The sequence below is a fragment of the Bos javanicus genome, chromosome 1, assembly GCF_032452875.1.
Source record: "Bos javanicus breed banteng chromosome 1, ARS-OSU_banteng_1.0, whole genome shotgun sequence".
Taxonomy (NCBI): domain Eukaryota; kingdom Metazoa; phylum Chordata; class Mammalia; order Artiodactyla; family Bovidae; genus Bos; species Bos javanicus.
Window position 1 is genome coordinate 79194278 of NC_083868.1, and position 16631 is coordinate 79210908.

Sequence of the window (16631 nt, forward strand, 5' to 3'; positions counted from 1 at the left end):
ATGAAGAGACAAAATAACAATCTAGACAAAATAACTAGAGAAGGGAAAAAAAAGTCTAAGTGCCTTATCAGGGTCACTTCAAACAGACCCACCATCAGACCACTGCTTGGTAGCATGTGGGACACTTGTCCGATGGCAAGAGGGAGGATATACTGGGTGGTAGGCACATTTCTACAAGATGATGGGATGGGGGTGGAGGATACTGCAATAGAAGGACACTGAGCTATGAATGAAGAGATGAGGGTTCTAGTTTTAGGTCTGGCCAAAACCACAGTCAGATAACCCCTAACAGATTTCAACCTGTATGCCCAAAAGAAGAGTTGCATAGGTGGTTACTAGGTGATCTTCAATGTTTGACAGTCTCTGTACTATGATGACCATACTACAGAATTATTTTCCCAATGCAACACTGTCCTACAAATCACTTTTATTATATTGAGCTCTCCTGCTGTAGGCAGCCACCTCTGCAATGCCCACACTCACCTTCACCACCAGGTTGCTTGTATGGGTTGTACTTGGGCTTTGGCGCAACAACTGGGGCAAACTTCTTGGGTGGTTGCTGTGTGGACACTGAAATGCTGGGAGTCCCAAAGGAATGGGTGGTCTCCATCCGTGCAGACACATGGCCAAGAGGCTCAGCAGTGCTTTTTGGTGGCAGCCAAGATGGGTGAGACATTGTTGAATCTAGAAGTAAAAAGAAACAAACAGTTGCTTTTAAAGAAACACAAAAATGAGAGCAGTATTCTTCGCTTCATTATTGTTTCTACTTAATCCATACCTAATGAAATTCTGAACACAGACTCTGAGATGATGCAAGAAGGAAGGAAGGAAGAAGGAGGAGCAGGTGGAGAGTTATGAGAAAAACTACCTTAACTGAAGGAGGAGAAAAATTGAACACTCCCCTCAACCCATCTTGAATACCTCTCTTCCAACAGTTACCTATTTTAGTGCCTAGCATTCTTCAGAAAATAGATATGAGCAAGAAATGGTTCCCAGCCTTAAGAAGTTTCTATGGTAGGAGAATCTCATATCAGTAAGGCTGGAAAAAAAGCTTCAATTTCATTCAGTTCAGTTCAGTTGTGTCCGACTCTTTGCGACCCCATGAATCGCAGCACGCCAGGCCTCCCTGTCCATCACCAACTCCGGGAGTTCACTCAAACTCACGTCCATTGAGTCAGTGATGCCATCCAGCCATCTGATCCTCTAACAATCTATTAAAATGACTACCACATCAATTAATGATGATATTATCTAAGTGAGGCTTCCCTGGTGGCTCAGACAGTAAACAATCTGTCCTCAATGTGGGAGACCCAGGTTCGATCCTTGGGTCAGGAAGATCTCATGGAGGAGGGAATGGCTACCCATTCCAGTATTCTTGCCAGGAGAATCTCATGGACAGAGGAGCCTTGGCCCCTCCATGGGATCACAAACAGTCAGACACGACTGAGCAATCAACACATACATACATACATATATTATCTAAGTGAGGTAAAAAATAAAGTGTTACTGGGATGCAGAAAAAGGTAAAATTACTTCTTGCAGGGAGCAGAACTAAGACCTCATTAATGAGGTGACCTTCAGATTGAGCTCTGAATGCTGAGTAGAGGTCAGGCCTGAATAACGTAGGCCACGTTGCACAGGTAGGAAAAGTACACAGAACTTCAATTTAGTGTGGCTGGAGGGGGAAAACGGAAAAGCAGCTAGCAAAGTAACTAAAAATGTGGGGTGGAACCAAAGCACTGAAAGCTTTTTGTGCAAACTTGAGGACTTTAAATTTATTCTGCAGGCATTAAGGAATCATCTGAGGTTTATTCTTGAAACAAGGGGATGACTAGTACACGGCAGGACACTGAGATGATGCCTCTGGAAGAAGCAGTACTGGTGCTCACCAAGGGGTACTTGGAAACTGGGGAGAGGGGCAGTGTTTGCCACAGTGCCTGAGAAAGGTACTGCTGCATAATGGCCAGGGGCTAAAATATTCAGCCCCTGTGAGCACAGGGCAGCCCCCCATGACACCCATCAGAAGCTCTGCCCATCAGTGAGCTCAAACCATACTGGATCTTTAGGAAAAATTCAATTAGGAAGGGGATACGACAGCCAGCCCAGGGACCGCCCTACTCAGACTAAAATATGCTCTGTGAGGAAAGAAAAACGATGTCTTGGTGTCAGGATAAACCAACCACCCCTCCAGGCAGCACGCAGGCTGGGGCTGAACCTCACATTCTCTCCCTGAGGAGGGCTCTCCAGTTCTGATTGCAAGAGCTCTCCAGCAAGGGGAGGCCCGGAAGCTTTCCTCACCCTCTCCAGCCCCAAATCCACCCTGTAATTTATTACTGGGGCTGAATTAATTGAGAGGGCTCCATGATTACCTCCAGATGTCTGTAACAACAAAGAACACTGGTGTGTGTGTGTGTGTGTGTGTGTGTGTGTGTGTGTGTGTGTGTGCATGTGTGCAGTTGCTCAGTCGTGTCCAACTCTGTACGACCCCATGGACTGTAGTGCGCCTTTTTTCATGGGATTTTTCAGACAAGAATACTGGAGTGGGCTGCCATTTCCTCCTCTGGGGGATCTTCCCAACCCAGGAACTGAACCCTCGTTTCCTGTGTCTTCTGCATTGACAGGCAGTTTCTTTAGCACTGAGCACTAGGGAAGCAAAGAACACGGGAAACTCAGGAGAAAATGCAGGGTCAGAACGTGGTATGGCCGTGGAGAGATAAGGGTGATGGGGGAAGCTGGGCCCAGGGTGACCTGGGTAGCATTAGACTATGCCAGGAGGGGTGGCATGGCCTTGAGAAGCTCTGCTTCCCTCATCTGGTGTCCCAGGGACCCTTGCTCCCTGCTCTCACAGAGTTTCATGACAACCAGTGAGATAATAGTCTTCAAGAGTTTTATATACTGTTAAATGCTATGCAAAGTGAAGAGAGGAAAATTGTTGGAGATGTAGCTCTCTGATCAAAGAGAATGACAGGAGTCAATGAGGAAGCCTCGAACATAGGAATAAGGAGTCTGCTGTTACTTAAGCCTATGGTGGTGACACTGACTTCCCAATCTGGTCGCAGGGCCTTCTCTTCCCTTCCTCTCCTGCACCTCATACATATGCTTTGTACACAGTTCAGTTCCTCAGAAGAGCGGGGACCGTATTTTATGTACCCTGAAACAATCATTAAAGCCCAGCACAAAACCGATACAGAAAAACAACTATGAATTTGGTTTATTCCTGGTTCTTAAAACTGGCTGCACATTTTAAAGTCTATGAGATTTTTTTTTTTTAATGCCAAAACCAAGCTCATGTCTCAGGGTTGAGAAACATTAATTTTGGCTTTATTTGTTTAACTGAGCCTCAGTCTTTTACTAAAAGGGGTTAAAGTGTCTGTTCTACTTTCAGTCAGACTAAAATGAATACAAGCGGGGAACAAGTAGGATAAAATAAAGATTTGAAGAGTTTAATGCATCACACACATTTGTAATATAAATGTTATTTGTAGATTTTTTAAATGGCTTAATATTATCCTTGCAAATTTTCTATAAATCTCAAGCTATTCCAAAATAGGAACTTTAAAAATGGGTTAATATGGGATACAGTGATTTCTAAAGCAAAGAGGCACATTTCCAAAGCAATTGCACATTGCCAATTGACTGAAGAATCCTGGCCTTTTCAGAAATTCTGTAGATATAAAGGAATAGGCAACTTCTGGGAGACTATGAAAAAGAAAATGTAAGCATCCATATGCAAACCATGCCCCCCACCATATTTTCTGTTATCCCCAGCACCATATATTACCCTAAAACTGTACTCCCCATGGAGGCAACCCCAGGGACCTCAAAGGAGTGCCAGGGTCTGGCTAAGTATCTGTCTGCATAAGACCTTAACAGCATCTTCCCAAACCATTCTTCTGTATATTAACAATGGCCCAGTAACACCATTCTCAGGATTTATAATGAAATTTAATGACCTTGAAGACTTGCTCATGCTATGTACACCATCTACAATGCTATATAACTCCCATTATTGAGAGAGTTAATTCTTAGGTAGGTTGATAAGAAGTCTGGGGTCTGTGAGGAGGAGAAAGGGGTCTGGGGTTCATGAGGAAGAGAAAAGCACAATTTTTTTTTTTCTACACTCCTGTATCTTAGCCACATAAAATGTTTTGTGTGTGTGTGTGTGTTTTCTTTAAGCCCAGAGCTAATGATTATACAACAAAACAACTCATCTTGCTTTTCCTTAAACTCTGTACCAATGATAATATAACAACAATATATCTTGCTTGAGGACATGTTTCTTTTTCTTAACAGGAAAGTTCTGACTAATCTTAAGACTTATGTTCTAGGAGTGGGTCTGGTAAGACCTTTCTACTGTTAGTTCTAATCTTGTTAATTTGAGACGTATGTTGTGAGAGTGGGTCTGGTAAAAATATGTACGGCCTTGATAAAACTCAGTGGGGCACTCTTCGGCCCCCTTTTGATGTCTATGTCAGAAGCTTTCTCTGTCCTTTTTATACATTAATAAAATTCTGCTACACAAAAGCTCTTGAGTGGTCAAGACCGGTTCCTGGTCCCAAAGCGAAATCACGTTCTTCTTCGGAGATCACAAATGCAACATCAATCACCATAAGCTATCATTACTTTCTATCAAATCTTCCACCAACCTTTTTTTTGTTTGTTTTTTTTCACCTTGACCCAGCTGAAACGTCTCTGATGCTGTGAACATTTCCCTAACTCCATCCAAAAAGAGTAGCTTAATTCCTGGGCTCTTCTGGTATTTGTTTCATACTTATAACAGTCACATATACACTATTTTATCACTTGCCTATCTGCCCCAACAATGCCTGGCCGGGAAGCCCTTAGAAAAATATGCTAGGCATGAATGGGTGAGTGAATAAATGTTGATCTCCTTGGTTACTCATCCCTTTCTAGGATCTCTGCATCACCCTTCTTAGCATACAGTGATATGATCATCTTTTTTTCCCCTCCCTTAACTTATATATGTAACTAATTGTGTTGATAGATGTCTTAGATTTCCAGATATTGAACTAAGCTTTGCTGTCCTAGGGAAAAATCCTACTCAGTCACAGTCACGATTTTTTGGTATACTGATGAATTAAATATGCTAATTTACAAAGAATTTTTGTACATAAAATCACAAAGAATATCATTCTCTTATGTTTTTCCTCTACTTGTTTTCAGTTCAGTTCAGTTCAGTTCAGTCGTTCAGTCATGTTCAACTCTTTGCGACCCCATGAACCGCAGCATGCCAGGCCTCCCTGTCCATCACCAACTCCCAGAGTTTACCCAAACTCATATCCATCAAGTCGGTGATGCCATCCAGCCATCTCATCCTCTGTCGTCCCCTTCTCCTCCTGCCCCCAATCGCTCCCAGCATCAGGGTCTTTTCCAATGAGTCAACTCTTCACATGAGGTGGCCAAAGCACTGGAGTTTCAGCTTCAGCATGAGTCCTTCTAATGAATACTCAGGACTGATCTCCTTTAGAATGGACTGGTTGGATCTCCTTGCAGTCCAAGGGACTCTCAAGAGTCTTCTCCAACACCACAGTTCAAAAGCATCAGTTCTTAGGTGCTCAGCCTTCCTCACAGTCCAACTCTCACATCCATACATGACCACTGGAAAAACCATAGCCTTGATTAGATGGACCTTTGTTGGCAGAATAATGTCTCTGCTTTTCAATATGCTATCTAGGTTGGTCATAACTTTCCTTCTAAGGACTAAGCGTCTTTTAATTTCATGGCTGCAATCACTATCTGCAGTGATTTTGAAGCCCAGAAAAATAAAGTCTGACACTGTTTTCACTGTTTCCCCATCTATTTCCCATCAAGTGATGGGATCACATGCCATGATCTTAGTTTTCTGAATGTTGAGCTTTAAGCCAACTTTTTCACTCTCCTCTTTCACTTTCATCAAGAGGCTTTTGAGTTCCTCTTCACTTTCTGCCATAAGGGTGGTGTCATCTGCATATCTGAGGTTATTGATATTTCTCCCAGCAATCTTGATTTCAGCTTGTGCTTCTTCCAGCCCAGTGTTTCTCATGATGTACTCTGCATATAAGTTAAATAAGCAGAGTGACAATATACAGCCTTGACGTACTCCTTTTCCTATTTGGAACCAGTCTGTTGTTCCATGTCCAGTTCTGACTGTTGTTTCCTGACCTGCATATAGGTTTCTCAAGAGGCGGGTCAGGTGGTCTGGTATTCCCATCTCTTGAAGAATATTCCAGTTTATTGTGATCCACACAGTCAAAGGCTTTGACATAGTCAATAAAGCAGAAATAGATGTTTTTCTGGAACTCTCTTGCTTTTTCCATGATCCAGTGGATGTTGGCAATTTGATCTCTGGTTCCTCTGCCTTTTCTAAAACCATCTTGAACAAATGGAAGTTCATGGTTCACGTACTGCTGAAGCCTGGCTTGGAGAATTTTGAGCAGTACTTTACTAGCATGTGAGATAAGTGCAATTGTGAGGTAGTTTGAGCATTCTTTGGCATTGCCTTTCTTTGGGATTGGAATGAAAACTGACCTTTTCCAGTCCTGTGGCCACTGCTGAGTTTTCCAAATTTGCTGGCATATTGAGTGCAGCACTTTCACAGCATCATCCTTCAGGATTTGACATCACCTCCACTAGTTTTGTTCGTAGTGATGCTTTCTAAGGCCCACTTGACTTCACATTCCAGGATGTCTGGCTCTAGGTGAGTGATCACACCATCGTGATTATCTGGGTCGTGAAGATCTTTTTTGTACAGTTCTTCTGTACAAAAGAAGAACTTGCCACCTCTTCTTAATATTTTCTGCTTCTGTTAGTTCCACATCATTTCTGTCCTTTATTGAGCCCATCTTTGCATGAAATGTTCCCTTGGTATCGCTGATTTTCTTGAAGAGATCTCTAGTCTTTCCCATTCTGTTGTTTTCCTCTATTTCTTTGCATTGATCACTGAGGAAGGCTCTCTGATATCTCTCCTTGCTATTCTTTGGAACTCTGCATTCAGATGATGCTTATATCTTTCCTGTTGTCCTTTGCTTTTCACTTCTCTTCTTTTCACAGCTATTTGTAAGGCCTCCTCAGACAGCCATTTTGCTTTCTTGCATTTCTTTTCCATGGGGATGGTCTTGATCCCTGTCTCCTGTACAATGTCAGGAACCTCGGTCCATCAGGCACTTGTTTTACTTATCTACTTGTTTTACTTATCATTATTTGGTTTAGATATGGGAGTTCTGTAGCCTCTTCTACTGTCTGGATTAGTTTAATGGTAAGATTAAGACTATCTGATCTTCAAAGGTTTATCAGAATTCAGTGTAAATTCATCTAGATATGATACTTTCTTTAATGATAAAGCTGAATCATCTTTCCAAGAACTTCTACAATAATTGTAAAAAAATTGTACTTCTTTTGAGGTCATTTTTTGGTATTTATATTCTGCTGGAAATTCATCAATTTCTTCTTGGTTTTATCTTTGTTCCCTTTTATCCAAGATACCTCTCCATTAAAACTGATATCTCAACTACTATGTATCATTTAGATTCTGAGCATCACTTCCTACTAGTCCTTTAAGATATAATTCACATTCTCCAACCTCCAGTTCAAGCTGTGTCCCCTTTCACAACATTTCCACAGCACCTGGAATACTGTCATCACCACACACATCACTTGTCAGTCTGCCTCTCTGCTTGCCTGTATCACAAACTAAACTCTTGAATCCTTGAGAGCAGAAGTAATTATCATTCTCTAATCTCAGGGCCTAAAATATGATAGGCACTCAATAAAAAGTCTGTTAATTTAATGAATGAATAAATTTAATTGCCTAGTGCTGGAGCTCCAGATAAAATGAAATCTCATCCTGTACTCACATCATTCAGATTATCATCCTATTTTCAAGGAGTTTAAAGACTACCTGAGGAAGATATATATTTTATATGTGAAAACAGAAAAAGAGCAACATCAAGATATACAAAAAGAAACAAAACAAGCAAACAAACAAACAAACAAACAAAAACACTGGCATATGTCACAAGATCCAGCATAGAAGTAGCCATGAGCAAGGAGTCTGAAAGCTAGGTGGCTCCAAAAGATAAATGAAACAAACCAAAGGACAATGCCAGAAAATTCTGTGAACTGGAGGAAGAAGTAAGGCATTCCTGTAGGAAGGGAGCAGACCAGCTAAACTGAAATGAGGGGCTTAGAAGATGTGCAGAAAAGATTGGCAAGGTTAAATGAGCTTTGCTTTTCAAAGGTCTTGTATAGAGAAAGAAAAGGCTAGAACATTTATCTTTGAACAGGAATCTGACAGGAGCGAAAACCTGATATATTAAAAAAAGAAAAAAACAAATCCACACAGAATGGATCCAAGGAAGGAGAAAAATACAATGGTATAGACAAAGAGTCCCGATGACCCCAGTTCTAGTCTCAGCTTCGCCAGTGTGACCTTTAACGAGAGAGGATGCTCATTTGCAGAATGAATGTCTGTAAAGTCCCAATTAGCTCTAATATTCTAGAGTGCTTTCCTTCTCTGAAATCTTAATTACAGCCCTTCATTTTGATAAATGAGTTTGAGAAAACCTCACAAGTTTAGTGAACGGGCAAACTAGAACATTTCCCTGGGGTTTCTCAGCTTCTCAGAAAGAGACCCCTGGTAAACACAAAGATAAGCACTGGTGAGAGCTGGTTTTGCTGGGCCAAAACTTACCCTGCTCTTACTTCCTCTGGTTCTAGATTGGTTTCACTCTAAGTACATAATCATCATGAAAGCAAGAAGTGAAAAGGAAGATCTACACAGAGGCCCTGAAAATACACAAACACCATCAGAAAAGAGGAAAACAAGAGAAGTGGCCCTCAACTAAGCAAGATGCCTCTGCTGATGGGAGTTAAAGAGCTGGGGCTCCCTAAGCACTAGACTTTCAGGAACTGTCATCAAATGCAAAGCAATTAAGAAGAACCTAGATAGGTTCACTTATTGCCACTCTGTTGCTTTTGTTTTTACTCCTCCTAACTGTTCAGAGGTTATAAGAAAGCTACAGACTGGCAATAAATAGCAAGTGTTTATTTAGGATATGCTTGTGCTCAGTCACTATGTTGTGTCCAACTCATTGTGACCCCACAGACAGTGGCCCACCAAGCTCATCTGTCCAAGGAAATTTCCAGGCAAGAATATTGGAGTGGGTTGCCATTTCCTTCTCCAGGGCATCTTCTGGACCCAGGGATCAAACCTGCATCTTCTGAGTTTCCTGCACTGGCAGACAGATTCTTTACCACTGTGCCACCAAAGAAGACCCTCATTGAGAATGTACTATATGCCAATTTCCTACTTGCAACATATTCATCCTGACAATTATATGTGGTGGGGTTACCGTTCTCCATATTTAGCAGATCAAGAAAGTAAGGCTTTAAGAGTTAAATAACTTGCTCAAGGATACATAGCTAACAAATAGCCAAGCTGAAGCCTGGACATAAGTTTTGGACCCAAAATCTATGAACTTCACACCATGGTACTACCTGTTTGTTTGGAGGGAAAAGAAATCCAAAGGAAATCATCACTTAGGAGATTTTGCTTTATATCCATTCCAGGTTCCTGCATCCTACTTGCCGAAATGTCTTCTCCATTCTGTTCTGCCAAACCTAACTTCCATGAGCCATGATTACAAACTGAAAGTTTGGCCAAACTGATTAGACACAAGGAAACATGAAACACGAACAACTGCAAAAGCCCACGTGATAACCAAGACCCTCCCTCTACGGGTGGGAACACTTAGGGCTACAGGTAAAGTGACATTTGACGCTAAAAAAGTTACCAAGCCTCTCTAAAGATAGAATGTGAATGACAACTCATGGTCATCCACAAAAATAGAATGAACTAGTGTTTGCTCAAGTTTTGCTTCTTTTCTAAAATCAATAGTGTATGCTTTGTCAAACATTTACATAGCTCACCAAAATTCAAAAAACAACCAGTCACTTGTTACATGGTATTATCTAATATCAAATGCTACAAGCTTAAAGAAGTGGTTTTCAAAACTGCACACTAGACTCATCTGGGAATCTTTATGTATGTATTCTGATTCAAGGGTTGGAAGCAATTGACTTAGAGCATTTATATTAATCTTTAAATCATGTTGCATTCATTAAATCTCCCTTGGCAATTAACCTAAGGCCTGGCTCTTGGTCAATGTTTGCTGAATAAATGAATGACACTGAAGGAAGGGACAGGTATGAACATCACTATTTTATTGGTGGAAGAATTGAGAGACTGAAGAATTGAGAGACTGCTTTGTGACCAAAACATCAGAAGCAGTTGAGGGCTGACTTAAGTTTAGGATTCAGGTACTTAGCAACATTTTCTCCAATTAAGTGATTAAGATTTAAATAACACTTTCCTATACCTTTGGAGATTTTTAACAATCTTCCCTCTTTGTGTAAAAGTCAGTGCCTTCCTAGAATTTCAAAACTGCTTTCTTTTTTAACTTTTTATTTTGTATTGAGGTATAGCCAATGGACAATGTTGTGAGTTTCAAGTGAACAAGGAAGGGAGTCAGATATACATATACATGTATCCATTCTCCCTCAAACTCCCCTGCCAGCCAGGCTGACACCCTGAGCAGAGTTCTGGAACTATTACAGTGGTACACTGTGCATCCTTCCCTAGACTACAGATAGATATCCTTTTCTACACCTTGGTCCTCAGCTGGAAGATACCTGAGCTTCTGAATTCAGACCCAGCTCCCAGTCTCAGCTATGCCACAAGCTCATAGTGCAACCTTCGCTTTCTATGGGATCACAGTGGCTGCCCCTAAAAATGATGTGATTGGACTATTTTGTGCTGTTCGCATTTACTCATAAGTCAGGTCCAAGTCTTTGTGACTCTACAGTAGCCCACCAGACTCCTCGGTCCATGGGATTTCCAAGGCAAGATTATTGGAGTGGGTTGCATTTCTCCTCCAGGGGATCCTCCCGACCCAGGGATCAAACCCAAACCTCCGGCATTGCAAGCAGATTCTTCACCCGCTGAGCCAGCGAGGAGGCCCAATTGGACTGGATTATTAGATGAATGCAAATGACAACTCTACTTACAAACTCAAGTCTAGGGAAGATCCTGACTGTAGAACTAGCCAGAAACAAGTAAAAGTCAGCCATGGAGATTCCTAATCATCCATAATCCTCCTCTTAGCTCATCAATGAGGAATCACAGCCCTCTTTTGTTTTTCCTTCTTTCTTTTGTCACCCGTTTCCTGACTCTTCAATCCTCCCCATTGTGGGAGGGAAACTTAGATTGATCTCAGAGATTACCAAGGTATCAATCAAGATTTATTATGCACAAGCAAATAAGTACTTTAGGCAAATCTTTTCCAAACGGTGTAGGTAAGTCCTTACCAGTGTAATTACTAAGCAGATATGCCATGGCATGTGATAGAAGCGTGGGAAGACAACGTTAAAGAACAAGGCAGGCTGAAAATTGCACACAATTGTTAGTTGAACAGCAAATGTAATCACTCTTCTTCTGATGAGAGCTAGAAGGGCAAACAGGATCTGCCATGGGCTGAAAATGTCAATGCATTCACTCCACTTCTCTTTACAGGCAGCTCTTGGCCCTGCACTGGCTAAGCGCCCCACTCTCTGCATGGACAGCTGGCATTACTCGGAAGGGGTGACAAGAGAACATCTCTACAGAAATGCCAAACCTTTATATAGACTATCTGAGAGACAGTTGGAAATACAGGGAAAAACATGGGACTGAGATGCAGAGGACTTGGGTGGAATTTCTAGCTCAGCCACTAATTGGCTCTATGGCTTTAGTAACTTGACTTCTTTGAACGTCAGTGTGTCTCCTTATCTTTAAACTGAAGATGAGATGCCTGCCATCATTCCTTCTGACCCTCATGGTCGATGACTCCTCCTAGCAAGTCCGCCAGTTGAGTGAGCTGAGGTTTCTTACAAAACCAGCTTCTCTCCTGTGAGTCCTCGTGAGTGGGGATGGTGGAGTGAGGATGGTGGAGTGAAGAGAGGTAGACTAGGAATCAACAGGTTAAGTGCCAACCTGCCTGGCACAGAGTGAGTATGAATACAAATCAGTGCTAAAGGTATAATCCCTATGGCTGGCAATACAGATGATGGCAAGGAAAATCCATCTATGAATACATTTGCAGATGCCAGTAAACTAAGAAGCAAGAAGATGGAGAAGCATCAATCCATTCAAGTAAACATCCGTCTCTGATAAAGAAGTGAGGCAGAATAGAACATACCCCACCTCGCACTGCCACTCCAGATTCAGAACGTCACACCAAAAGGGAACAATCCACCCAGACAGGGAAACAATAGTGCTGGAAGACCAGGCCTTGCAGGAAAAGGTAAAGCAGAGAGTGGAATCAAACTGATTGCTAGCTCCTTGGTTTTTATTTACCACAACCAGGTGACAACAGCCAAGACAGGCTATTCAGTGGCCAGGAGGTCACAGCAAGTCCCAGGTGGGAGATATCATAGGGACCAATTTATTCCTTCTAATTTGACAACCAAGATTTTTAAAAGCTGAGATGGCTTATGCAATATAACACAGCAGTTAGTGCATATCAGAGATTGGATACATACCCAGTCACTCTGCTTCTAGAAAGGTTTGCAGTGGAAAAATTTCATTAAACAATCGAGAAACTCTATTGACCATTGGATAGTAACTAGAAAGAGTGAGTAAAAGGGAAAGAAATAGACACAGGAGCAAAGAATTTCTCTTCCAAAAGAGCACACATGCCACTGGAAATTAGCACTGAACTCATGACCCCAACATTGCACTTCAGATCACATTTAGTGACAATGGTTATACTTGGCTAAGTGAACAAGAAAATATGTACCCTGTCTGGACCTCAAATTCTCCAGCTCTAAAATAATAAGCATTAAGGAGATGATCTCCAAAATTCTCTCTTTCAAATCCAGAAAGATGATGCCGAAGAATATATTTTCACGGCAGCAGTGGAGAAAGAGACATAGAGAACAGACTTATGGACACAGGGAGAGGGGAGCAGAGGGTGAGACATATGGAGAGAGTAACATGGAAACTTACATTGTGATATGTAAAATAGATAGCCAATGGGAATTTGCTATATGTTTCAGGGAACTCAAACAGGGGCTCTGTATCAACCTAAGGGGTGGGATGGGGAGGGAGATAGGAGGGAGGCTTAAGAGGGGGGGAACATATGTATACCTATGGCTGATTTATGTTGAGATTTGACAGAAAACAACAAAATTCTGTAAAGCAATTATCCTTCAATCAAAAAAATAAATAAGGTTTTTTTTTTTTTAATTCCTTCTTTCAACAACATGCTATGTTCTATCATGGTACAGCTAGTCTGTAGAGTATGCTGTGCTTATTTTTAAAATGTGCTCTTAAGGAGATTTAAGTCTCATTCTAACAGATTTTTTTCTGTACAAGGCCAAGAAAAGGGGACAATAAATACCTTGAGCTCTTTGAGTTCAGTAAGTCTATTCCTAAAAGTGGAAATCTGGCTTTACAAAGATGAGATTCTCATTGCCTGATTCATAAGCATTTAAAATCCTGATATATATCTTGTACCTTCACCAGGATGAAAAAATGACCAAGGGAAAAATCACCAACAGCATCTCTGATGAGGCCTAGCAATCCCCTTGGTGGTTATCTGGCTGGAATCCTCTCATCCTAAACCCACTGCCAAGTGGGTAGGTCCATAAGTTAATTGCTGCTCATTGTCTGCATTCCCCTGACAGCTTGTTCAAACTTGTATTAAAACACACGAATACCACATTCTAGCTATCTGTTTATAGGTCTGTTGTACCCATTAGATAGGTCAGAGACTATTACTAGCCCTTGAAGGATGTTTTCACTGGTTTTGATTTTTTTAAATAATTTTGTGTTCTTCTTTATTATAAATTCACATTGATATCCCCCCAAAATTATATTAAGTAAGAGAGAGAAAATTCTATTTAGATACAATATAAAAAGCAGAAAAAGTTCACTTTGTCCTCAATGAATATAAACCCTCTGTTGACAAATCTCAGGCCATGTTCACATGACACTGCTCTTTGTGACTCTGAAGCGATGTTTGCTCAGACCACAGAACCAGCCAAGAGTACGCATAGCAACAAGACACAGTTAACTGTTGCCCTGCAGCCTTCTAAACACTATATTGCTCACAAAGCTGTCACCTGTCAACTGTACTATTTGCACCCTACTATCACATTACTGGTTGTAAACTAGTTCAGAGCTCTTGCATAGAGTTTGAAGGCTATAATTTGAATTAACATTATTGAATTTAGATAATATTATTGCAAATTAAAGTTTCCAAGTTAATCTTTATCTGATAATTAATTTCATCTTAAATTTCTATTAAACCCAAGATCTACTTCATCTTAGGGTTAAAATACAAGGATATTGCTAAATTCAGTTAAATTGCTCAGTCACTGGAAAAACAAAGGGAGGAAGAAGAGGTACAACTTTTCCTCATCAAGGATCATAAGATACAGTTTTTAAAAACAAAGAAACTCAATGCCTTATAGCTCTGAAATTATAGTTTCTGGTTAACACCAATCCAAGAGCCTGGAGAAGCTTCTCAGCATTTAAAATGGCATAAAAAAACAGACAGGCTTCTCATTAGAATGTGTTATAAATTCAAGTTATGTAAGAGAGGCTAGTTTTGCAATTTCACATTTAATAGCAAAACAATTGAAACCATTTTCAACCAGTGACCTTTTTCTTAAGTCATGTTGGAAGTTGTTCCACTTTTATTTCAAGATTTTGAAACAGAGACAAAATCTGTAGAAGCGTCGACCAATAGCCGCTGAGTAAAAACGAGCCAGGCTGTTTCGGATCAGTTTCAGAATGACAGGGGTGGATGTTATTCCTTTTCAAATTTCTCTCGATGAGAGTGCTGGTGTTGTGCCTCCTGTATTTTTATCAATTACTGATAAAAATAAGACAATGCCGTGTGTCAAAAATATTCTAAGTGGGCTAATATTCTGGGGAAATAAAACACACACACACTTTAAACATACATAAGGTAGTAGCTAACAACTTAATACAGAAGTTTAATATCCAAGAGGCATGAAATTGTTAATGAAGTTATTTCTTCTAATGCAGAGCTGAAGCTGAAACTGAACCACCCTCTGTGAGTCTGCTTATCCACACCAATGACAAGGAAATTATTACTTCACAAGGCAGCCCCTTTCATGGCCGAAAAGTTGTAACTACTAGAAAGTTATGTAAGGCTGAAACCGGTATTCCCCTAAGAACCACCGATCAGTCCTGCCTTTGCCTTGGAATCATAAGCCTTCTTCTACACGGCAGCCCTCCAGATACTTAAAATATCTTTTTAGTTTCCTATTTCTTTTTTTCTGTGTCCCAAGTTTAAATAGTCCGATTCTTCTTTTTTTCTCCAACTAGACTTACAGCTTGAGAACAATAACTCAAACCAGCAGTTTTCAAACTTATCGTTAATAAAAACGGGTTTCTTCACACCAAATCTTTAATCTTCACACCAAAACCCCAAGAATAAAATAGACAAATTGATAAAGTGATTCCTCGGATTTATTTAAATCTTTGTCTTTTGACAGAATACACTTCAGTTTTGGGGAGGGGGAGTGGGGGGGGTGGAGTGGGGAGGGAGAAGTAGAAACCTAATTACCTCCAATAAGAACTCTGCACTGAGCCAGGTTGACAACCCTCTGCTTTAGAATATTACAGTGATTGTAGCAAATAAAGAACACAGATGGTGTCTTCCTTTATTTTCCTAGTGCCTAATACAGAACCTGTCCCATCATCAGGGCTCAGCACGTGATTATTATATAAAAGAGAAGGGAAAGATTTGGGAAGATGAAGAGTTAAATTCTGGTTCTGAATCATGTCAGTTCACATTTCAAACACTGTTCTTCACAATTTCTTATAATTAGAGTGACCATGCATCCAATTTATGCTGTTGTTCCAGTGTAATTATTAACAGTGCGCCTTTCACTCTCGGAAGAGTCCCAGTTTAGACAATCCCTTATATATAGTCACTTTACTTATAATGTGGTAATAATGAGAGTCAGTGAGTCCAAGAGAATTCTGAACATGTTAGGATCCTCTCACATAGGCTCCCTCTGGCCAAAGACCTCCCATGCTTTGAGCTTGGAGCTTATTACTGCAATTGTTAAGAGGGCAGAGCAATCAGCAGTGAGGAGAGATCTTGGGGGCTACCCTGCTCCAGAAGCATGTGCTTTCCAGTAAGGAGGGAAGAAGGTACCAGAATGATCGTGCAGGAGTAGAAAAATACAAGATATAGCAGAAATCTACAAGAAGCTAGCGACTACCGCCTCACTCAGCCTCTTTCTCCTGAAGCAAAGAACATCACCTTTTCCAAGAAAATCAGATTATTGACTTCAATTAAATCTTTACTACCTGTCCACTCCTGTCACCACAACCATCAGTATTATAAGAAGTTTTATGTCTACTTCATTTTAAATAGGGCAACAGGTTTGACTAACTCTGAAATCGGAATAGGAAAAATTAGGGAGTGGGCAAGAAACAGGAATAAAGTGTGTCCAAATGTATTCACTAGCATACAAGAGTAAAGATGGAGGGATTATTTATCAATGTTTTACATTTTTAAACAGAGGTTACACAAAAGTTAAGGGAAATGAAG

General features: G+C 40.8%; 1 protein-coding gene across 10 annotated transcripts in view; it reads right to left on the reverse strand.

Moving 5' to 3' along the window:
• Positions 1 to 16631, reverse strand: part of LPP (LIM domain containing preferred translocation partner in lipoma) — a 759650-nt gene that overhangs the window by 517939 nt on the left and 225080 nt on the right. For all 10 annotated transcript variants that reach the window (XM_061413171.1, XM_061413188.1, XM_061413215.1 and 7 more), the window contains one exon: positions 484 to 684. In XM_061413171.1, coding sequence (XP_061269155.1) covers positions 484 to 676 — 193 coding nt within the window. In that variant the 5' untranslated portion in view covers positions 677 to 684. The remainder of the gene's footprint in view (positions 1 to 483; positions 685 to 16631) is intronic.